Here is a 24,351-nt window from a genome sequence, read left to right as displayed (position 1 = left end):
TTTAACTCCCTACATCCACATGGTGGCTGGCAACCATCTATAAGATCTGGTGCCCTCTTCTGATGTGCAGGCATACATGCAGGCAGAATACTGTATATATAATAAATTAATAAATCTTAAAAAAAATCTGCCACATGCTTTATACTACCTTTTATCTTTGAGACAAAATCTTGCTGTGTATCCCAGGCTGGCCTCTAACTCTCAATCCTCCTGCCTCAGCATCCCCAGTTTTGGAATTAAAGGTGTGCACTGCTGTGCCTGGCCTGACACAGACTTGTAAAATATCACACATTCTGCCTGCAGGGAAGGGTGGAAGAACCAGCCTTCTCCCAGCACACTCTGAGCCAGCATCATTTCTTTTTGTTTCCATGGTAACGTCGTGCAGTGACTTCCTGTTACACCCCTCATTTTACAGATGGGGAAGCCAAGATCTGGAGGTGCATAGCTCCTGTCAGACTCTGAGGGGGAACACCCAGGACTCACACCAGGAGCTCGAGGACTCTCCCAGGGCTGACGCACAAGGCTGCTCATGCGCGTATTTTCTCTTTCAGAAATGGCAGAGCGGCACAACGCCAAGCAGATCCTGCAGCTGGCCCGGGACCTCGTGCACAAAGTGCAGATCCTGATCGAGAACAAGTGAGGGCTGCGGCAGCCAGGCTTCCCTGCTGCCGTCTACACCTTCGCCTCCTGCAGCCCAGCACGAGGTGCTGGTGTCTGTGGACTAGTGTGGGCTGCTGTGCAGAGAGCCATACCCTTGACCTTGGCCACTGGACGGTGGCGTGGAGGAGCCCAGCTCAGCCTTACGTTTTCCTGTTTGACCAAAGATTGCCCGAGACTGGGATTTCCCCCTCTTGGGAGTTGGGGTTGTGAGTAGAGGTAGCCTCTGGGCCTGTTGTCCCTGTTCCCTTCCTCATCTGTACAGGAGAGGCCTCAGGGGCTTCCTCTGCACCTGGCAGTGTTCCAGAACATTCCTGCCAGGCTGACTTAAAGCAAGGTCTCCCTTAGGCATTGCTCACATTCAAAGTCTCAGATGTCTGAGCATCATCCCTGGCTTCAAACCACCAGATGTTACCCGTACCATCGCCCAAGGTGACCCAAAAGTCCCTGCACAGCAGATGTGCCCCACCACTGGCTTGGTGGAGGGGCTACTGGCATAGCCCTGTCTGTTCTCTTCAGGCTGGGTCACCTGAGGTCTGTTGCATGGCCCAGTCAGAAGCACACAGCTTCCCACAGTCCTGCTGGAGTCAGGTCTCACTCGCTGTTTTCTGACTTTGCTCTGCCGGCTGCCAGGAGACTTTTAAGAGGGCATTCTGTGAGTGCCCTGGAGATGCAGGAACTGTTTGGAGGAAGGAGGCTGGAGCTCCTGATTAGAGCCTGGCCCTTACTCCCCTCCCGAGGGGAGACCTCCCAGCTTTCAGCTGTGGACCTGGGCTCAGAAGCCTGCAGACCGTGTGTTTGTGGAAGCCCTGCTCAGGTAAACTAGCTCTTCTCTGAGTGCTTCGTTCACTCGGCACAGAGGAGGGACGAGCCAGGGGTTGTCCCAGGACAGGAGTGATCTGTGCTCCATGATGGTGGGTCTGAGAACGACGGTTCCTCTCCACCTTTGTGCCAAGACCTGCCAACCCAGACATTGACCCTGTTGAACTGGTGTGCCTGCTCCCTATCCCCCAGTAAAGCAGTCTGGGTGCAGCAGAAATCAAAAGTCACAGCAGAAGCTGCTTCTGGGGAAGTCAAGGAATGCCAAGTAGGAGTTCGGAGAGAGGAGACAGGAGTGGTTTGAAATATCTCCAGGGTCCTTCAGCCTGGCCCTACTCTGCAGCCTTGTGATGCCCTCCCTCTGTCACAGCTCCCGAGTCAAACCTCTGCCCTTCACACTGTGGGCGGGGTGGACAGAAAGAGCCCTTACTGGATCTCCACAGACTGCCCAGGGCAGCAGGAAGGGAGGCGACCTCCCAGCCAGCTCCCCGAGCTTTCTAGGACAGGAGAAAGGGCCAGCAGATAAAGGTTTATTTTGCCACCGGGCTGCTGCCACAAAGGGTGGTGATTTAGCACAGCCAGGTCCAAACCCCCTGACCCTTATTTATTTTTGTAACTGACCAGTGTGGAGTATAGCACAGGATCTCCCACCGCCCCTCGTGCCTCCAGCCTGTGTGCTTGTGGTTCTGAGTGCCTCCTATTTATTCCACTTACCAGCTGATGTCTGTGTGTTGTGTTTTCTCCTGTCCTGGAGTTGGGTGTTGGGGAGTGTCCCCCTGCCCTGGGAGTTCTCTTTTTAGTGTTGCCCAAGTGTCTTGTGTTTACTAAGAGGTGGTTCTATTCAGAGTAAATATAGCTGAGTGGAAAACCTAAGTGTGGGTCTAGTTATTTTTGCTGCTTCTTTGTTTTTTGCTTTTGTTTTGATGAGGTCCTGGCTGGCCTGGAACTTACTACATAGATCAGATTGACCTTGAACAAGAGATTCCTCTGCCTTTGCCCCTCAAGTGCTAGGATTAAAAGTATGTGTGTGTGGGGGGGGAGAGGTGGACAAGGTTTCATGTAGCCCAGGCTAGCCTTGACCTTTCAATCCAGCAGAGGCTAACTGAGGTTGGGTTTGAACTTCTGATCCTCCTAAGTGCTGTGATTATAGGTACTCACTATCTCATCTTTCTGGCTTAGGGCAGAGTCTGAGAGGCCCTCACCTTCTCATGCCAGGATGGTGGGAACAGTCACCTTCCCTCCCCCTTCTCTCTCAGGGGAGGTCCCAGTAGAAACAGGGATGGCCAAGGCAGGGCAGTGGGAGGAGGTGCTGTCCATTTCTGACCTTGGCAGACCGTCTTCTCTCTAGCCGATGACCAAGGAGGTCCTCCCTGTCCTGGAACCTACGCCCTCGTCCTTCATGCCCCTCACTGGGCGTGATTCTGCACAGTGTCCTTAAACCAAGCTTTTAAAACTCCAAAGGGGAAGCCAGGGCTTCCAGCACGGGCAGCAGAAACTGCAAATGATTACTGGCCTGAAATACCCTCTCTGAGCAGAGTGAGCCAGAGCCCTCTGCTCCTTCCTTGTTTGGTGTGTTTGCCACTCTCAACCCTGTCTCTTTAAGGTTCCATCACTGCCTCCTAACACAAAACTGGCGGCATTTAACATTCAAACTAGGAGAAGCTAGGAGAAGAGTGAAGCTGGGGGCTGCTTAGTGGACAAAGTACCTACCACATAGCACAAGGACCTGAATGTGGTCTCCAGGACCCACATAAAAAAGCCGGGTTTGCACTACACATCTGGACTGCCAGTGCTGGGGAAGTGGAGATGGAGGTACCCTTGGCTCACCGGCCAACCAGTCCTGCCGTTGAGAAACACGGTCTTAAAAAGGTGGATGGTGTGTAAACTGACTACACGATCCCTCCATGGTGTGGGAAGGGTTTATTGTAGATATGAGGGACAGATCAGTCTGAGGCATCAGAAGAGTCCAGAACAGAGAAAGGAGACTGGACATGGCTGGGGCTATCTGCAAGAGAGGAGAAAATAACAGGGGCTAGAGAATAGAGAACACAGAATGAGATTACCAGGAGCCTAGGGATAGTTAGAATAGCCATGTTAGAAGGACGGTGAGTAGCTGGAGTGGGGGAGCCAGGAGACTCTCATGGGAGCTTTGAAACATGTAACAGTGCTTGCGTGTCTGGACTGAGGGAGCCTGGAGGCCAGCAGGACCTGCTAAGGGTGTGTGTTAACTGGAGAGCCAGATGAAGTAAGGGAAATGGCTTCTTTTGGTAGAGGGGAGCCAGTTTTGCACGTTCCTGAGGAATTCTGGCCTTTATCTAATTACCAGGAAGCTTCCTGAGCCTATCTCTGGATATTTGGGCTGCCATTGGAGTTTGGGGAATTGGCGTTTCCTTTGGACCTGAGAGATGGTACCCAAGAAACAGCACTCCAGGCTGACCTCTGGCCTCACGCACTTGTGCTCCATGTTAGAACACACACACACACACACACACACACAGAGAGAGAGAGAGAGAGAGAGAGAGAGAGAGAGAGAGAGAGAGAACGAATGCAGAGTAAGAGTGAGAAGCGTTGAGGATACACTAGCATCCAAAGAGATGGAAACAGGCGTGACTTTCTCACGATGCCACCTGGACTGGGGTCCTCTGTCCCTGTCTACCCTCCAAGCAATCGGCCACCATCTTCATCAGGTCAGCTGTGTCCCAGCAGGGCTTGTGGACTACTGACATGAAAACTAAGGCTCATGCAGCCATGAAAGCTGCCATGAGCATCTTTACCCTGGCTGGGCGACTCCTAGGAAGGGTCACGGGCTCTTTTCTGGCATGTCTAGCCATTCCTCCCCACCAGCTGAACCCAGTTCTGCTCTAATTGTACATGGCCTGAGGGTCTCAGGGAGAGATAGAGCGTAGTGTGTGTATGCTGGCAAGGCTAGAGGAAGGGGTCTCCATCTATGCATCCACAAGGAAGCCATCATTCATGCTGGGGACAGACCTTCCAGGGTGGATGATTTAATGTCACCCACACTCCTTCCTGCAGCCCTCACTTGTTGCTCTGTATGTAAACCTAAGAAACTCACTGGTGTTAAAACTTCAGTTGCCGTTGGCGTGGAGAGGTACATGTTTAGTGCTTCTAGGCCCCCACGGTGGAAATTTTTATGACAAGTGCTTTGGCTGTGTGTCCTTGGGTAAGAGTTAACTTCTCTGAGACTTAGTTTTCATACATATGCAATGGGGAAAGTCGACGTTCCCCTGGTTCTGGACTCCATCTAAGGGGGTGCCCTCCTTATTGGGAATATTTCCTAATGCGAGCTCTCTGCCGACACAAAATCCCAATCAAGCCAAATCAAAACAAGCCAAATTAAGAAGTATCCAGGTTTAATGGGAGTTCTGTGCTCTTGGGTTACCTGAGGGGGAACCGGGAGGCCTCGAAGGTGACCACCAGGGGTGGAGGAGGAAGGGGGGGAAGAGACCATGTGTTCCTCTTTTGAGAGTTCATTTAAATACTCTGTGGAAGTGATCCTGACCGCCCCCGCCCCAGGGAGGGGTCAGGATCTGGCCTGCTGGGATTTGAAGTCCAGACCAATATAACTCTCAGGCCTGGGGGCTGGGATAGATGCAAGGGACTGGGGCCTATGCTCCCAACTTCACACTCCTTTCATGCTGCTGAGAAGTCCTGGCTGGGAACCCATCGTCCCTGAGTTCCTGTTGAACGCTGGGGCTCAGCTGGCCCTCTCACTCGTGTGCAGTCAGGAACCCAGCCTGCTGGACGTGCTGCACATTCAAGTGCATCATCCCAGCTCAGCCAACCCATTAGGAGTCTCTAGCTGGCGTGCACGGAGCCTGCTTTCTGAGGTGAAGATTCCTGGTCCTGTCAAGTTGACAGTCAACATAAAGCATTACAGACAAGAAGTCTGGAGACAGACAGACAGACATCAGAACCAGATGGAAGCTGAGCTCCCAGGAAGAGCAGGGTTTCCTCCTCAGTGTGCTGCGAATGTGGAAGGTGGGACAGGCCCTGAGCCCCACCCAGCAGAGAGCACCGTCCTGCACACAACAGAGTCACTAAGTAGCTCATGGGAAATAAAGACCCTCCAACCCCCTAAGAGAGGAGGGATTATAAGGGAAGAGCAAAAACATGGAAAGGGTGTCCAATCAGAAGGCCATGGTGGCGCATGCCTTTGATCCCAGCACTTGAAAGGCAGAGGTAGACAGATGTCTGTGAGTTTGAGTCCAGCCTCATCTATATAGAGTACCAGGACAATCAGGACTACATCACGAGACCCTGTCTCAAAACAACAACAAAAAAAAGAGTTTTAAATTAGACAGCCCTCTTTCCAGGGTGGTACTTTCCATCCATATATTTAATTCTCACCCGCGTTCCCTAAGTACTGTGAGCCAGGGGTAGGGCGATGGCAAATGTTGGCGGAACTCTGTGCCAGGTATGGCACAACATGCTTTGTTTACATATGGCAAATCAATGTCCTTGATAATAACTCACTCCACAAAGTAGGTATTATGCCAACCTCCAATTTACCCAAGAATAAATGAGTCCAGAAAGGAAGTAACTTGCCTGAGGTCACACAGCATGGGAATCAAAGGAGGTGGGATTTGAACCTGAGTATGTAGAGTGTAGACATAATTAAGGAAGTTCACGAGAGCCTGGAATAAAGGATAACAACTGTTTATTTGGGGAACACTCACAATAAGAAAGTTGCCACTGCCCTCTGCTCTGTGGGTGCTGGAACTGCATACAGAAACTTGGACTGCCAGCCAAAAGGGCGAGCATGCTTCCCATCTGGGCTTATCAGTCCACATGTAGTACCTCAGGCCATGCCCCAATGGGCCGGTACCCAAAAGGCTGTTGGCTAAAGAATTTCCACAACAGTAGAATAGATTATTCTTCTTTGTCCTTTGCTTTCCTGGGTGATGCTCATTTGCTTATTCTGACTCAAGGGTGATTCCCTGAGTGTCACGAGGGGTGGGCATGGCTGTCCTCTGGCTTGTGGTCATCCGAGGCCATCCGATGACAGCAAGCAGGCTGGTCAGGACCGCATTGAGGATGGCAGTGGCATAGCCCCAGCTCAGCTGGCATGTTCCACTGTAGTACACGGAGGAGCCTTCACAGACTTCTTTGGCTAATGGGGAAGCCAGCGTGACTGGAAAAACCAGCAGACCTACAAGAGTGGAGGCTGCTGGGAGCAGCAGAAAGGGAAAGTCAGTCTTGTACAAAGGCTTCTGGGATGATCTGTCATCCAAGACTCACCCAGAACACTGCCATCCCCTACCACCGCTACATATTTATCCATTTATCCACCAATCCATCCAACTATCAAATCATCCATCCTTCCATGCACCTACCCATCCATCCATCCATCCACCCATCCATCCACCCATCCATCCATCCATCCATCCATCCATCCAACCACACATTTGTCCATCCATCTATCCACCAATCTATCCAGCTATCAAGTCATCCATCCTTCTAACCACTTACCCAGCCATCCATCCACCTATCCACTCACCTACCCACCCATCTGTCCATCCACCTATCTGTGTGTGCACCCACCCACCCGTCTCTCCATCGACCCATCATCTCTCCATCTGCCCACTCTAGAGACTAAGGCGCGCGCGCGCACACACACACACACACACACACACACTTTGCCCAAGGTCCTAAGCTCCATCTCTAGCACCAGCACATGGGAAATTGTTTTTCAGAGATTCTATGTAGTGCTTTGCTAGTGTTTAGTTTTAAATCAAGCCCAGGAAAGAGCCCTGGCAGACAGTGTTGTTTTTTCTGCTCAGTTTATCACCACATGCATTAGAGTAGAATCCTGGGGGGTCAAATTGCAGATTCCTGGGGAGCTTCGACACTGTGTAACTAGGTGTATTCTCACAGACTCTAAAGATCAAGAATCTATTAAAAAATAAAGGCGAAAGAAGCTCCTGGTGGAAACAGTAAGGCTAGAAACAAAACACTAGAGCAGACACTTGGCTGGGGTCCTCCCGCTGAGAAGAAGGCAGCTTCCTGCTCAGAAGTAAGGTTCAAGCAGATCCCTGCAGAGACGGGAGGGACTGTGGGGAGTATGGGATTACAGCAGCAGGGAGAAGTGAGCAGCTGGAGAGGCCAGACCAGGCCAGGATGGGGAGGGCTGAGGCAGCAGAGAGAGACTTGGGTTTCCCTCTTCCTGCCACGGGAAGCCCTCGGAAGGTGGATAAACCAGTCAGTTGGGTCTTGTTTCCCTCAGCTGGGCTGGTCTGTGAGCACAGGAGGGGTGGGAGCCACGGGGGGGGGGGGCGGGGGGCAGGTATGCCAGGGCAGGAGAGGAGGAGGAAGACCCGAGCCTGTGGGGCAGGGTGAGAGGGGTGGAAGGTGAATTAGATGAGAGCCATTGTGGGGCTCAGGACACCCCACCCAGAGGCTCCCAGCAAACTAGAGAAGCGCGACCCTCCTCCACTGAGGCTGAAGTGGAGCGAGGACTAGACCCCAGCATTTTCTCAGCTCTTGGTTGGGCATCCTTGGGCAGTGTACAGCCTACCCAACATGCAATGGGAGCGATGGTAAACATGGTACAGAAGGGATGGACCAAAGAGAAACATAGGGGTAGACAGGACTAGTCAGCTAAGGTCAGATGTGGATGGCTTCAACATCATTGTCCTCTTGTCCCTAAGTCCTGAATTCACAAACCCGGAGTTCCCCTCCAAGATCTCAGCACTGTTTGCAGGAGTCTACCTGCTGCTGCCTGCACCACGGGTGTTGGACCAGAGCCCCTCCTGGGATATAATCTTCTCGAGGCCAGTGCCCAGGCCAAAAGAAGAAGAGCACTAATGGCCAGCAGGACCCAGCCTCCCAGGAGCGTTGCTGCAGAGACCTTCAGGAGAGAGGAGAGGGAAGTGGGATGGGGCCCGTGGCGATCACTCGGCCTATGGCCCAGTGAGTCCCTGAGATGTTCCCAACAGCCCTGTGTTATTATAACCCCATTCTCCCTATCAATAAGCAGAGATCCAGAGATTGCAAGTCCTTTGTCTTAAGACACACAGCTAATCAGATAAACAGAAGCAGAATCCAGGTCAATGAATCACTACATCCTGCCCTTATTAAGCGCTTGCCAGGATCACGAGAAGTAATGTCACCTTTGTGGTCAGTTTTGAAGGCTATATAATCTTCCTCCTAGGTGCTGAACTAGGTAGGTACCTGCTCTTCACTGTGATGTGCAGAACCATAAGGATGCAAACACCTCATCTTTCATTTGTTAAAGCCCCCAGTGCTTTGGACGGAGTCAGGCCAGGGTGGGCGGGGCGTACATGGCAGAACTGCCACAGACTTGTTTAATCCATGACAATGATTTCCTAGCAGGTGGCAGTGTGCTTGAAGAAGGTGACTTTTCCTGGGTTGCAAAATGATTCTAAGAGCCACCTCTAGATAGAGTCACACGTACCTTACGCGTGCAGAGCCCAAAGCTCAGAGGTGTAGCCCAGACCCTTATGCAAAGCTCCTTGGGTGTTTCTGATAGTTTCTGGACTTAAGAACCTGTGTGCTCAGACACGGGGACAAACGGTGTAAGTTAAGGACCCTCAGAGCCCACTCCTCAGGAAGAGATGTGTCTCACCTTCCAGGCCAAGCCTGGCATGTCCTTCAGGGACCCGAAGGTCATACAGCTCTGGTTCCAGCGGTTATCCTGTGACCAGGAGCAGAGCATAAAGACACCATAGGAGAAGGAAGGGCTCTGGAACCAGGCAGGGGACACCAGGCTGAGGCCAGACATGCCTGTGAGCGAGAGTCCTAGAGCAGCCCTCACGCTGACCTCCATCAGGAATATGGCTGACCTAGGGGTCAAGACAAGGTGAGAGGTGAAGAGGGTGCAGTGAGGTGACCCAGCACTGGACACAACAGGCCCCATTCACATGCTCACTCTCTCACCTACACATTCATGCATGCCTTCCTCGACCCGGGTCTCCCATGACGGTTAATCTTGACTGTCATTTGACAAGATCTATAACCAGCAAGTCTCCATGAGAGGTAGTCTAGATAGGAAGGCCCATCCTGAATATGGGTGACAAAGCTGGGATCCTAGGCTGAATAAAACGAGAAAGTGGGCTAAGCAGTGGCCTTCCTTCATCGCTCTCTGCTTTCTACGGAAGATGCAGCGGCCTGCCCCTCCTGCCACCTTGCCTCGCCTTCTGCCGTGGACTGCAAGCCAGAATAAACCCGTCCTTCTTCAAGTTGCCTATTGTCAGGTAGCTGACCACAACAAGAAAATTAATGTTTCCCTTGTCCCAAAGGACAGCCCTGTCTGGCACAGTGCCGTCCTTGAGGCCCCACATTCCCAGGCTGGGTTTCTGTCCCAATCACCACCTAACTTCTTTCTGAGGAGGGCCTGGGACTTGCCCATCGTTCGGGGTGGACTAGGATCTGGTAGGGTTTTGGCAGCTGGTGCCGGAGGCACTCGCTACTGACGCTCTTGGGAGACTGTGGATTCTGTCTGCTCCTGTCCCATGGGAAGGCCTTGTTGATTCTTATTGCCACCAAGAGCCCATCTCCTCACACCATCACGGTGGGATAGCGTTCCAACTAGGAACTATAGGGGAATAGCAGAGATGTTCAGACTCCTGCAGGATTCTGTGAGAATCTGGGAATGTGGACCCATGACCCTTGGGGTCCTGCTAGACTTGGCATTGTCTCTGTCCACTTTCTGCTGCTATACCACAATATTGCAGACTGTGTCATTTATTAAAAAAAATCATTTGATTCATGATACTGAGGACTGGGAAGACCAAGTTCACCGTGTGGCCTCGACTCAGTATCTGGCAAGATGTGCAGTCTATCTCCCTCCTCTTCCACCTCTTACTCCTCCTTCTCCTCCTCCTCTTCTTTCTTTTATGGTGTGCGTGTGTATATACACATGTGTAGGCATGCATGAACATGTAGGCACATGCATACAGAGGCCAGAGCTCAGCCTCAGGTATGAGTCCTCAGGAGTATTCACTTGTTTTTTGAGACAGGGTCTCTCCCTGGGACCTGGAGCTTGTTTATTATGCTGACTGACCATTGAGTCCCAGGGTCCTCACACTTCTGCCTCCCTAGTGCTAGGATTAGAGGCATGCACCTCACTGGGCTTTTGTTTGTTTGCTTTTTGAGACAGGGTCTGACTGGCCAGGACTCCGTGTGCAAATGAGGCTGGCCTCCACTCAGCGATGGGCCTGCCTCTGCCTCTACTGGAATTAAAGGGGTGTGCCCAGACACAGCAACACCTGGATGTCTTACATGGGCTCTGGGGGCATAAGGTCCTCAGACTTACACACAAGCACTTCCGACAACGGAGCAACTCCCTGGCCCTCTCTTCTCCTCACAAAGCCACTAACCAACCATCCTGGGGCCCCACCCTCCTGACCTCACTAGCCCACCATGACTTCCCAGGGCCCTCACCTCCAGACACCATCAACACAGGACTTTGAGGATTTAGTTCCCAGCAGGGAAGATGTGAGGGTACAGCCCAATCATGACTTGTTTTTCAAAGAAAAGTAAAATTCAATTAAACACACACAAAAAAGCAAGGGGCTTAAAGTGGAGCCTTACCTAAGTAACAAAGGATGTCTTCTGGTCCAGCCTGGAGGGAGGTTCTGCCAGGGGAGGCTCGCCCTGGTGCTGGTGCTGGTGGAGGTGGAACCTATTCAAACTCTCTCAGGGGTAAGTCAGAGCTGGGTCTTCACCAATGGCAATTGGCCTGGCAATGCGACTGTAGGACCTGGTTCTCAGAGCCCAGTCGGTCCTTAGAGATGGCGTGAAATCCTAGCCTCTCACCTGGGATCCGGGGCAAGACGGCCACGGCTACAGTCCATAGTTCTTCTCCGTGTATAAGCAGCACATAGATTCCAGCATGTGTGGTCCAGAGGAGCTGGCCATCTGGGCTTGGGGGTGTGCCTTAGTCCTGTCAAGAGGAAGGGGAAATTCCTGTGGGGATGGGGAGAGATGGGCCTGGGCAGACAGGCACAATCAAGTTGTGAGAACTTTCCACTTTGGGATTCGGAATCTCTCTAAGGCTGCTAGCCAGTGGCGAGGAGCCATCCCCTGGGTGACAAAGAACTTATTTTTCCCCTTTCACCAAAACTCACACCTCCCATGGGTCAGCCGATCTCAGGGGTGTAATTTCAGGCCAAGAGTCTGGGGTGTTAAGCCCTGCAGCCCCATCCTCCACTGTCCCAGGGTGCTCTGGTATTTCTGTGGCCTTGAAAAGACTGGATAAGCTTCAGTGTCACCTGCGAAAATCACAGCCACTGAACAGGCGCCCAGAAAACTAAGTGAGGCCCTACAACTCCAAAGCACATTTTGCCAGGTTCCAGTTACCAGTGTTCACCTACAGGGAGCCCGAATGAGGCAGAACGGACAGCTTCTGCTCTCTCTAGATCTGACTTTTCAATTTAATTTAAAAAATTATTATGTGTATGGGGAGTGGGTGTTCCAGTGAGCACGCGGAGGTCAGAGGACAGCCTAAGGAAGGTGACTCTCCCTCATACCAGGTAAGTTCCAGTGATCACCTCCACCGGCTGAGTCCTCAGCAGCTGAAGGAACCCTGCACTAGCACCTAGTGAGTGGTGTTGTTCCATCCACAGGTGGGAAAGTTGAGGCTCAGACCCAAACTTAGAGAGCAGGCACCTGCCTTTCATCCAAGGTTCTTGGGGGATACTAAGGATCAGAGACTGGGCATCCCGATGACCTCCAGATTTTGCCAGCAATTGTCCCACCAGCTCCAGCCAGGAAACAGAGATGATCCAAGAGCTAAGATCTGTTCCCAACAATCTCGGGAGGGAAGAAGGGCATGGGGGTGGCAGCTGAGGATTTCCTATGTAAAGCTAAGTCATAGTCTTCTCTGGATTTCGGTGTCCTTATATATAGATTGAAGGCGTTTGGACCCTATTCCTTTAACTGTTAGGTCCTGAGCCCACAGTGACCCCCCAACCTCAGCATAACACATGATGAATACGACATAATCTGTTTCTTCAAGGAGCATAGGGCCCTGTAAGCAAGGCAGGACCTTAAAACATAATATTATGGTTTCCTATATCCATCCATCCATAAATCCACCCATCCATCCATCCATCGTCTATCCATCATCCATCCTTCCATCAACCATCCATCCAGCATGTACCTATCCAATGCAGCAACCCACCCACTCATGCATGCTACTACCTTTCCATCCATCCCATAGTTATTAAATGTCTAGAACACCTATTCTAGGTGGTAGGAACTGAACATCGAACAAGTCAGCCACAGCCTCTCTCCCATGGATCCTGCCCCTGACTGGGGAAGAGAGGAAATAAGTCAATATATAAAACAGATGCTTGGACTTGGAGTGTGAGAGGAAGTGGTGGTGGGGGGCAAGGATTCCCCCAGGGCTTTTGACCTGGGGACCTGGGATGGTAGTGTGGCGTTAGGAGAGTCTGAGCCTAGACCCAGATGAGGACTCAGAGGAAGCAGTTGCTGAGCAATTGAACCATATGCATATCAGAGCTGCATGGGACAAAGCTCTGAGGAAGGACATTGGGCTGCCAGGTGAGATCTGAAGATGGGGTCCTTCCAGACATGGACTTTCACTAGCGTCTGTCTCAGCCAGGCCTGATGGCGATGGAATTTGGGACAAATGACGCAATGGCTCAAAGCCTCAGTTTCTCCAATTCAAGACAGGTCCTCACCTACAGCAGGGGCGCTTAACGTTTGGAGGCATGAGTGCCTCTGAAAATGTGATTTCACACAGGGGCTGTGTTCCACATTCAAGCTCCAGACCACACAGAGAAACAAACACACAAGAGTGTGTACACTTCAGGGCTCCTGTTGCAGCCCCCTGAAACCTGCTGGGGCCCCTAAGTGATGCCTGGGGCCAGTCCACTCCTTCCTCTCTCCTCACCTCAGATGTTCCTCTGTTCAGGATGCTCACACCTTGGGTCAGGCCTCTCCTTCCTCTCTCCTCACCTCGGATGTCCCTTCTGTTCAGGATGCTCACACCTTGGGTCAGGCCTCTCTAAGGCTACCTTCTCAACGTGAGCTCCCCTGCTCCATCTCTGGCCTTAAACAGAATCTGTGAGCTTTTAAAAGGTCTCTTTTCCTTTAAAGGTCGCATTCAGATTGGTGAGCAAAGCGGGGTCACCTGAGGAACTGGTCTGAGAAGGGTGTGTGCACACCTGTGCGCTTTCCTTCCTGGTTCCTGAAATCAATAGCTTTTCACTCTGTACTGAGTGATGGGCGGGACCTAGAGGGAAACTCCAGTCCCAGATAGAAGGAGGGAAGGGGGATGGGTTTTCCTGGGAAGGAGAAGGCACAAAAAGGGGCTACCTAAGCAGTCATTAAATATGGGGCTTACACCTTCTCTTTGTTCTAAATGACGAAAATGTAACCCAAAATCATGGAAATGCACTTCAAAGAGGCTCAAGTAGAAATAAAATTCCTTCCTGGGGGAGGACGTAAACAATTTCGTCTCCTCCCGAGGTCCCAGGGACAAACCAGGGAATGATTGACTCCACTGAAGTTCACTCTAGAAACCAGTGTTTATTGAACTCCCTTACAGAACCTGAGAGGTGTGGGTGCTCCCGGAAAAGGTTGCACCCGAAAGTCCTTCCCCAGCAGCGATGAGGGCATCCCTGTAGCTGCGTAGATGGAGCTGGTCTTCCTAGTCTTCCAGGGCCTCTCTACCCCAGCCCCTCCCAGGATCCATGTACAGCTAGGGCAGAGTTGGGGTCACAGCATGCTCGGGTGAGGGTCCTACGATCCTCCACCCCCAACATCCATGAAAGGGTGGAAACCGTCGACGAGCTCAACTGGGTTATCTTTTTTTTTTTCCCCCGCTTTCCTCTATTACATTGGCTCTTTTAATTGGCTAGTTGAAGATGGTTGACTAGACCTAGCTTGGTGCACAGGCAAATTGATACCAACAAATTGGGTATCAAAACCTCCGCTCCCTGAGTTCTCTCGGCGCCTCAGGAAGCCAGCAGCTGCGGGTTCCAGCAGCAGAGGGCGCTCTCCATCCACCTTTCTGCCTTGGGCCGATTCCCGGGGCTTCTCTGGATTCTTGCCAGTGAAGGGAGCTAGCTGAGGTTTGTCCAACCTCACAAGGCACTTCCTGTGTTCGTTCACTCTCTCCAAGTCTCTCTTCCTTCCCTCTTGTTGGGCTGGCATCAAATTCCCAATAAATCCCTAACATGTTCTGAAGTTTGCCTGGGATCTGTTTGCCAGACTGAGATTCCCGGCGTGTGACGTTGAGCGGTTTATGGGGTTTCTCTGTGCTTCAGCTCCCTGACCCACCAGCAGCCCCTGAAGATAATCCTGTTAGAAATCTCTAACAGGATTGCAGCAACTCACCTGGCTTGGTTTGCGATAATTTCAGTAGTATCATCCTTACCGGGGAACTCAAAGGGTCCCCGATGTAGGTTTTAGTCTCATAGGTAAAAATACTCCAAAGTGGACTTAGAAGGAAACCTGAAGACAATTTTACAGGAGACCAGAGCAGGTGGATTGCCTGTAGGAGGGGCATGGAAGGGAGAGAGTCAGGGTTGGTCAATTAATGCTCAGGAAAGCAGGTACGGATGGACTGACGGGGGTAGGGTGTCTTTAGAGAGGAGGGGAGATGCCCGGGGCATTGATTTGGTGAGAAAGGCTTCCACATAGGAACCCAGACAGTAGGAACCCAGGCTCATTGGTAAAAATCTGTGAGCCCCAGCATGGTGGGGGCAGTTTGGGTTATATGGGTGCGTATTTCGCTAAAGGCTATTATTCTCCACAGCTTCATTTAATTCTATTCTGAGCACAGTCTTCTTTAGCCCAGGCTTGCCTTGACTCTCTTTGAAGCTGAGGAGAACCTTGAACTTCTGACCCCACTGCTGCTTCCATCCTGAGGACTGCGGTGATGGTCCTGAGGCATCCAGTTTTATGCTGGAGATCAAACCCAGGGTTCCCAAACGCTGCCCATTGAGCCACATGCCCACTCCATCTTTTAAATATGTCTTGGAGTTCAACTCTGTAGGCAGGTGGGGTGGGGGAGAGGGAGAGGGACATTTTCCTATCTGGGTGATTGATCAAGTGAGACAGACTAAGATTGCAATGGTGGTGGCAGATTCCTTTAATCCCAGCACTCAGGAAGCAGAGGTAGGTGGATCTCTGTGAGTTCGAGGCCAGCTTGGTCTACAGAGCAAGTTCTAGAACAGCTAGGACTATTACACAGAGAAACCCTGTCTTGGAAAACCAACCAAACAAACAAATAAGCAAATAGTGAATAAATAAAATAAATAAAAAATTTAAAAAGAGCAATGTGTGCTCAGAATCCTGAGCAGTTTAGATCATGTCTCCACCCAGGCCAGAGGTATGATTTAGGCCTCTTTTGTTTTGACCAAAAACTCTGTATTGAATAGATTTAAATGATTTAAAGAAGTGACTTTGCTGGCAAGAAGTTCCCCTGGTCCTCAGTGGAGAACCTAGGGGAAGGGGCACCTGGGACACTTCCCCTTCTTAGGAATCAGTGCGTTACCAGGAAAACGGAAGGCAGCGTCCTAAGATGATTGTGAGGGGAGGGTGTGTGAGAAACAACCTGACGAAAGAGACTCAAGAGAAAAGTCTTACTCTGGCTCCACAGGTCCAGAGGGACGCAGTCCATCCTGTTGGGGAAGCCACTGGTCACACTGCACTCAGAAATCAGGCGGTGAACAGGAAGTGGGGCAGGCTATAAAACCCCAGGGTCCACCTTCAGTGACCCCCTCCCACCTCCTGAAGGTTCCTCAACCTTTCCAGACAGCATCACCAGCTAGGGATCAGGTATTTAAGCATATGAACCTACGGCGAGGTTCACATTCAAACCACATATCCGACCCATCCTTGGTGACGTATGAGCAAGCCAACTAATGTCTGCCTGTCAACCAGGCCCTAGATTGTGTCCTGTGAAAATCCTGACGCCAAGTGTGGCTCCGTGTTGAGGGTTAGCTCTGCCCTAGATGCTGTGACCGACTGTGGGCTCCAACCTCAAAGTGAGAGAGAGAAGAAACTGGCCATGCTGCTACTGTGGTTGGCACTCCAGTGGGTGGGCACATGACGCAGACATTTCACGTCTAAGTATGAAATCCATCTCTACCCCATAATCCAGAAGGCTTCTGAGTGAACTGACTGTGAAGCTGAGGTTGGAGCGATGGCCGTTAAGCCGAGGACAGACCAACAGAGGGTAGGTCTGTGCCCTCCTGGTAGGGCTGTACTGTATTGTACAGCAAAGGTTTGGCGTCAAGAGAAAGCATTTCAAAGACTATATTGGCTCTTACCGTCAAAAAACCCAAAGCAAAACCAAACCAACAATAAATAAACAGGAAGGGCTGGGGTGTGGCTCCATTGGCGGAGCGCTTGCCTGCGGAGCAGGAAGTGCTGGGTCTGGTCTTGAGTATTGCAGAAACTGGACAGCACCACACAGCACTGTAATCAGGATTGATACGAGTTCCAGGCCAGCCTGAACTGTGTAGTAAAACCCTGACAAGAAAATAAAGCAAAAAATAAAAATGGATGAAACCTGCCAGGCAGCTATGGGTCTTAGCGGGGCCTCGCTGACCGCCCAGGGTCTTCTGCACGAAGGCTGATCGGGGACACTGTGGAGCTCCGCTGTTATGGTAAGTGCTGTTGGACGGAGCTACCACCATGGGCTTCCTGGAGGAGGCAGATGTCAGATAAATGATTCTGGGACAGCCCCGGGGGTGCACTGTTCTCTGTACCAGAACAGACAAGCCAGGGCCTGAGGTGCTGGGTCTGGGTAGAATGGGGAACCTGACATTCCCTGCTTGGGGTGCAACCCCTGGGTACGTGTTCCTGGCAGTTTCTCACTTGGCCTGAGTACAGGAAGTCTGGCCCCATGAGGACCCAGATGCCTCTGGGAGTTGTAGTTTGTTTTGCCTCAATCATTCCTCCACTTGGTTTGCATTGTCAGCCTACAGAGTGGGAATGTGGTCATCAAGGAGAGCTTGTCTGGGCTTGGAGTCTGTGGGGGTGTTGGGAAGGACAGTGTTTGTTCCCTTCCCGGCTTATATTCTGAGGTAGATTGGCAGTGTCAGGTGGGAGGACCCTGCTGGCTGGGGAGCCGAGAACCACAAGTGTCCCGCTACTCAGAAACATCCTGAGGCATATCTTGTAACTGGTGATTGGTACAGAGAGATAGGAACATTCTCGAAGGTTCCAGAAGAGATGTGGCACATGGTGGGGTATCAGACTGGACATTTATGGCCCTGCATATCTGTTCATTGATCACCGACTGTGTCCCTGCCCTGAGGTAGTAGGCACTGTAAATCAGGTGGCCACCCGAGTAGCCACCTGAAGTGTCTCTAGAAAGTAGAGTGCACACAAGCTGTTTTTATTTTTATTTTAGTTTTTATATTTTTATCATTTTTGGTTTTTAAAAAATTTATTTATTTATTATGTATACAATATTCTGTCTGTGTGTATGCCTGCAGGCCAGAAGAGGGCACCAGACCCCATTACAGATGGTTGTGAGCCACCATGTGGTTGCTGAGAATTGAACTGAGGACCTTTGGAAGAGCAGGCAATGCTCTTAACCTCTGTCTCTCCAGCCCCTCATTTTTGTTTTTTTGAGACAGTTTCTCTGTGTAGTACTGACTGTCCTGGAACTCACTCTGTAGACCAGGCTGGCTTTGAACTTGGAGATACGCCTGTCTCTGGCCTCTGCATGCTGGAATTAAAGGTGTGCACCCTCATGCCTGGCACACAAACCAGTTTTTTATAATAACATACACACTGTACAAAAGACCTGCTTTTAGTTGAATTTTGAGGGATTTTGTCTTGCAAACCAACCATTGAAACTGCCTCAAAGACCTTCCCCTGGGAGTGGTCGTCATTCTTGACCTTCACGGGGATGGGTCCAGCCGCTAATTGGGCCCATAGCATCCAGATGACCCAAAGCACGGCTGGACTCTGTCACTGTGGACAGGTACCTGGGGAGTCTCAGGTGGATCCTGGGTGTGATGGAAGGTGTCAGTCCTTACTTCAAAAGGGCGAAAATTCATAGGCTTGAGTGAGCCGTATACACACACACCACCACCACCACCACCACCACCACCACCACCATCATCATCATCTTGAAGACCAACAACAATTTGAGGCAAAGAGGAGGGAGGAGAATGGCTGACAACTCTCTGGAAGCCACACTGCTGCTAAATCCCTGTCTCCCTTTTCTTGAAGTTGGGCGGGCTTGCAATAAAGGCATAAACCACGTCTCAAGACTCACACTGGGCCATTTCCCCTGGGAGCACATGTCATAAATATGATTCAATTTTCTCATGCAATGTTTCTCCCTAATGCTGGCGAAACCCCGTGAGAACCTGGATCTTGCAGCTGCCTCAGAGCGGAGTCTCCAGAGCCCATCATTGGAAAGGTACTTAGTAAAGGCAGGCTGGCGGGTTGTGTGGGGTGCTTAGTGCTGGAGTTCCAGCTACCCGAGGGAAGGAAGGGAGCTGAGGAGAGAGACTGGATTGAACCCAGGAGCTCAAACCTGAGCAATACAGTGATACCTTGAAAAAAGGAGAGGGAGGGAGGAAAACAGAGGGAGAGGATTGGCTCATGGTGGAATACACTACTTTTGCAGAATACTAGTTTAGTTTCCAACACCCTAACCTCCTGCAATTCCAGGTCTTGAGGATCTATCGCCCTCTTCTGGCCTCTTTCTGCACCTGCACTTACATGAATATATACATATAACAATAACATCAATCCTTAATGATTAATTATTAATATTAATAATTCATTAACAATATTTTTATTGCTATTAATAATTAATTATTAATCTTTTAAAAAGAGAAAGTAAAGAAAAAAGGAAAATCAAATTGTGATAGATATGGTTAATGAAATGAACAAGGCAGCGGACCAGGAATGCTCTCTAGCTAGGCCTTTGGTGGGCAATGCTCTGTTACCCCACCACAGCCGGTAGGTCGTCAGGTGATGATGGCACACAGCACGTTCCTCGGGCGGGGACCCCGGCGCAGTGCCGCGTCTATCCAGCAGGGGGTGCGCCTCGCGCAGTCTCGCCGCTCTGGGGTCCGCACTCCGCCCCTCGCTACTCTGCGCAGGCGCCGCCGGGAGTGGTTGCCACGGCGACGGGGCGCTTCCCGCCCGAGCCCCGCCCCCAGGAACGAGGCTGCGCGCGCCGCGGCAGGTGCGGGCGGGCAGGTGCGGCGCGGCGGGCCACTGCGGTAGGTGCGCGAGGGCGCGGGAGCGCGCGGGCGGGCGCGGGGGCGCGCGGAGACGCGCGGGACGCCCACTCCTGCCCGCGGGGCCGCGTGGAAAGTTGGCAAAGTTGGCGGAAGGCAAAGCGGGGACCGGGGTGCGCGACGTGCGGAGTGCCACTGCAGACTAGGGGATCCCGTTGCATCTGCGGCCGGGGAATGACGGCAGAGGACGCCTAGGGCTGGCCCCGCGCCCCACGCGCGTCCGCGGCTCGCGCGTGGCTGGGAATCGCGCTATGCCGGGCGCCGTGCAGGCTAGGGCTGCCCTTCCTTGGGCCGGGAAGTCGCGGCCTTTTGCTTTCGGAGGGAGGGCGCCTGTTGCAGAGAGCTGTCCCTGGAGGCCCTGCGACTGGCGCTGGGCCTGAGCCCTGTCCCGGGGTCGCGCCCTCCCGGGTGGCGCGCACACCACCGGTCCGCGGTGACAAAGATGTGTAACTTAGACTTTTCTGCCAGGCCGCGCACAGAGAAGCGCTGGGGCTGGTTAATCAGTAACCGGGACTTAGGTAGAGGCTCCGAGCAGACAACTTTCTCCCTGCTACCCCGCAGGGCGGGCGAGCGGCCAGGCTGGCCTCTGCAGACACCAGAGTCTTGGTGGGTCCAGGAGAGACTCTTTAAAGGGATTAAGGCTCTGCAGACACCCAGTTTTGGTGGGTTCTGGGGGAGTCTCCTTTTAAAGGTGTTGAGGACTTGGCAGGAGTGCACTTAGGCCCTAAAAGTGCACTGGAGGGCACTTTTGGCCCGCGGCCGCTCTGTGTGTGTGTGTGTGTGTGTGTGTGTGTGTGTGTGGCCTTGTGTGTGTGGGAGTGGCCACAGGGGTACAGGGGAGTCCTAGCTAGTCGCCCAGAGCAGTTCAGAATCTGCCCCTGGGTGTGTGTGGATGGGGGGGGCGGGGTGATGTTCTAGCCACTGTCAGCCTGCCCTGAGCCTTTGTTGATTTGTGATGTTGGGGATGCAGCCCTCACCCCAGACTCTGAGCTAAACACCCCTCCCCCGGGGGCTCCTGGTGGCTCTTAGTACTTATGCTCACCTGAGCGGGGGTGGGGAGACCAGTTGTTCATCCCTGGTCGTGTGGCCCCTCTTAGCATCACATTTTACCAACACACAAATGAGCTCCGGATGATACTATGTCCATTCGTCAGTCGTTCATTCACTGAACTGATGGTTTGAGACAGTGTCCGGGACTGGGCTTGAAGTCACATCCAGAGGTGAATCCTTGGTCCATCTGGGAAGGCAGAGTGGGGATGGTAGAGGAGGGGCTAATGGCCTGGGGCAGGAGGAGGATCAGGGTCTGGGTAGAGTAGGGTTCCAGGAAACAATCTCAACTCCTTGGGCTTGGTGGTAAGCCCCTTTGACCACTGAGTCATTTCACAGCCCGGGGAACTTTGAGACTCTGGACCTTCATCTATGTAATGGTCTGATGGGGTCCTCGGCTTCTTTACAGGGTGGAGAGGGGGATAAGGCGGGGCTTGGGGAGTGTCAGGGATAGGTCTGATGGTGTGACCTCGGGGTGAAGTGTTCAGGTGGATGGTGAATCTGACTCATGTATGTATGTGTCTGTGCATGCGTGTGTATGTGTGTGTGTTCAAAGGTGACATTTGGGCTGGGTCTTGAGGGCTGAGAAGGAGGAAGGACGGAGGCATGGGTGGGTGAGGCCTCGCTCCCAGTCCTGCCCAGAGTGGAGGGTGTGTTGAGTGAATAGAAGACCTTCGCATCCCAGTCTGCATTGGAAGACTTGGGACTGCGGGGCCCTGATCCGTGCCCAGAGGTGCACATCCTGCCTCCACCCACTTCAGATAGCAGGAGACTGGATTCAGAGCTGACTTCTCTCAGAACCCTGATGGGGGTTTGGAGACATGAGGTAAAATTGTCAAGAGGGACCAGAGGTAAAACAAGGAGGCCTTTCTGGAGGAGGTGGGAGAGAGGCTGGCCAGGCACCATGGCCGGGACGAGGAGACTGTAGAAAAAGCCAGGGTACAGATGTGCTGGTCCGAGTCCTGCGCGTGCTCTCTGATCTTCACGACAGTCTATCTCAGGCAGTGTGGCTTTGGAGACCCCCTCCCCCCCAGCAGTTAATGAAATGGAAGCTTAGACTGGGAGGTGGAGGAGCTGGGACCTAAACGTAGAACTGGCTGCCCGATGTCATGGTCCTCCTCGTCCCCAAGTGGCTAGGCGTGGCTGCCCACTGTCCACACCCTGGCTGCTGGCCTTGGTGAGTGATCCCTGTTTGGGTGGAGGGCTGGACACGTGGATCATTTCTCTCCCACAAGATGAATATTTCATGGAGTCTCTGGGCTTGAAAACTAGGAAGATCTCTTGTCCCCAGGAATCCTCTAGTCAGCTGTGTGGGAGAAAGGTCACATGACCCAAATCAGGAAGCAATTATGGACTTGACTTTGAGGCCTGAGTTATCACTGCCCTCTTGGTAATTGTGCAGTTAAGCGACCTTTGAAATGTCTATAGCTGTGTCTGCACTGGGAACAGAAACGTTTCCAGAGCGTGGTTGTTGACTGTTTATACCTGAGTAGGCCGCAGTGGATGCACATCTGAACTTAGGGTGCTGTGCGCAGTGTGGAAATCCTGCATCAGGTGAAAGTGTGTCAGCCTCAGACGTCCCACTGGATGCTTCAGAGAGCCACACTTAGGCTTCCGACAGTCCCAGACTCCAATTCCGTCCAGGCCTCGGTCATACCTTGCCAGTTAAGAAACCTGCTTTCAGATCTGCTCTGGAGTCAGAGGGGTAAGATTAGGTCCTGGCTTTGCTACTTCCTCTGCTCTGTGATGGCAGTCAGGTGTGTTAACCTCTCTGAGCCCATTTCCTCCTTTATAAATAAGGTAAACGACGGGACTTTTCTCTGAGGGCAGCTGTGAGGATGGAGGGGCTTGGCAGGTGCATGTTAGTTCTAAGGGACAGAGAAGGTGGGTGCTCAGTAAATAGCTGGGGGAAAATGATTAAAAACTAACAACAACATAAAAGAACCTCACATATAAATTACTAGCACATCTGGCGATTTCCCATTTGAGAGCGCGTGCCTGGAAGTGCGCTGGTTACCGGCCCAGCGACCCGGCCCCTGCTGTTGGATAGTCATAGCTGGGTGTTTGGTTTTCACTCTGCCAAGCCTCCTGTTGGTACATCCAGGAGGACGGATGAGCTAAAGAGAGCTTGGAGTGGTGGCCCTGCCTGCCCAGGTCCCTGGACACACCTGTAGGAACAAAGCTGTCTGCACTGCACGGAAGCGGAGCTTTGTCTTGTCAGGGGCCCCAGACTGTAGCCTGCAGCCCCCAGTAGGGAAGGCCAGAGCCCCTGTAGGTTGTGTGGAGTTTGGCAGCCTGTGGGTTTGAGTTCAACCTGCCAGAGATTGTATCTTGGGAGACATCTGCCAGCGAACACTCTAGTCTTTCTGGAGGTGTGCGGCTCCTGGGTCAGTTGACTTTTCCTGGGATCACACTGGGTAAGAAACATCCCCCAAATCCCAGTGACTTTTAAACATAGGCATGTTTTGCACACGGATCAGTGAGTGGCTTGACTCATCTGTCTTTGAACAGATCCCCTGACTGACAGCGGTAGCCAGTGGGGTGTGCTCTTCAGGGGGTAGACAGCAGGGGTGAGGGGGCGGTGGACTGCAGGTGTGCAGGGGTGGACTGCAGGTGTGCAGTGGGCAGGACAGCAGGTGTGCAGGGGATGGACTGTAGGTGTGCAGGGGATGGGACAGCAGGTGTGCAGGGGATGGACTGTAGGTGTGCAGGAGATGGGACAGCAGGTGTGCAGGGGATGGACTGTAGGTGTGCAGGAGATGAGACAGCAGGTGTGCAGGGGATGTACTGTAGGTGTGCAGGAGATGGGACAGCAGGTGTGCAGGGGACGGGACAGCAGGTATGCAGGGGTGGGATAACAGGTGTGGAAGAACAGGACAGCAGGTGTGCAGGGGTGAGACGGCAGGTGTGCAGGGGTGGGACAGCAAGTGTGCAGGGGTGGGACAGCAGGTGTGCAGGGGTAAGATAGCAGGTATGCAGGGGTGGGACAGCAGGTGTTCAGGGGTGGACAGCAGGTGTGCAGGGGTAGGATAGCAGGTGTGCAGGGGTGGGACAGCAGGTTGTAAGGGTGTGACAGCAAATGTGCAGGGGTGGGATAACAGGTGTGCAGGAGCAGGACAGCAGGTGTGCAGGGGTAGACAACAGGTGTGCAGGGGTGGGACAGCAGGTGTGCACAGAGGGTGGACTGCAGATGTGCAGGGGGTGGGTGGGACTGTAGGTGTACAGGACTTCAGGAGGAAGTGAGATGGCCTTGCCTCTGTCCTTGTTCTGTAAGGCACCACAGGTCACAGGAACTACCCCATCCCTCATATCAGGGGACACATTGTGCTGCTTCGAGGAGGCTGAGTCGGTCTTGGCTGACAACAGTGCACCCCACTGCAGTCGCATTTCTGAGGGGTGGGAGAGGACCTTTCTGGAGCAGAGAGGGTAGGAATCAGCTCATGATCTGTGTGGGGCCAGTGGACTCAGAACTGGGGCACGGGGGGAAGACGGAACATGAATTATGAACCAGAAACAGCCTCAGTTTCCTTGTCTGGATAACAGAACTTGTGGCTCTCTGGCCCTGGCTGTGCTGCTGTGAGCTGGTGACCCCGTCATG

The 24,351-nt window shown here is 52.4% G+C and overlaps 3 protein-coding genes across 8 annotated transcripts in view; 2 read left to right on the top strand and 1 right to left on the bottom strand.

The window, feature by feature from the left end:
- Sgsm1 (small G protein signaling modulator 1) overlaps positions 1–2,349 on the top strand; it is a 78,839-nt gene extending 76,490 nt beyond the window's left edge. For both annotated transcript variants that reach the window (XM_087903704.1, XM_087903705.1), the window contains one exon: positions 552–2,349. In XM_087903704.1, the coding sequence (XP_087759830.1) occupies positions 552–640 (89 nt within the window). In that variant the 3' untranslated portion in view covers positions 641–2,349. The remainder of the gene's footprint in view (positions 1–551) is intronic.
- Positions 2,350–6,137: 3,788 nt separating this feature from the next.
- Lhfpl7 (LHFPL tetraspan subfamily member 7) lies at positions 6,138–13,621 on the bottom strand. The gene is made up of 5 exons (XM_087897668.1): positions 13,376–13,621; positions 11,050–11,401; positions 9,083–9,299; positions 8,206–8,344; positions 6,138–6,664 (listed from the first exon to the last, which is right to left on the bottom strand). Exons 3-5 carry the CDS (start codon positions 9,281–9,283, stop codon positions 6,411–6,413), a joined length of 594 nt encoding a protein of 197 aa, XP_087753794.1. The 5' UTR covers positions 9,284–9,299; positions 11,050–11,401; positions 13,376–13,621; the 3' UTR covers positions 6,138–6,410.
- A 5,999-nt stretch (positions 13,622–19,620) lies between these two features.
- The window catches only part of Kiaa1671 (KIAA1671 ortholog), a 138,842-nt gene continuing 134,111 nt past the window's right edge, over positions 19,621–24,351 (top strand). For 2 of the 5 annotated variants that reach the window (XM_048450314.3, XM_085680788.2), the window contains exon 1: positions 21,346–21,579. The gene's annotated coding sequence lies outside the window, so the exon portion shown is untranslated. Of the gene's footprint in view, positions 19,689–21,341; positions 21,580–22,198; positions 22,459–24,351 lie in introns of those variants that run through there. The other 3 variants (XM_085680792.2, XM_048450323.3, XM_085680797.2) reach the window with 3 other exon arrangements.

The sequence above is a fragment of the Myodes glareolus genome, chromosome 2 (genome assembly GCF_982192425.1).
Source record: "Myodes glareolus chromosome 2, mMyoGla1.1, whole genome shotgun sequence".
NCBI classification, from domain to species: domain Eukaryota; kingdom Metazoa; phylum Chordata; class Mammalia; order Rodentia; family Cricetidae; genus Myodes; species Myodes glareolus.
Note: the sequence above shows the minus strand (reverse complement) of the source record. Positions and strands in the feature narration are given on the sequence as shown.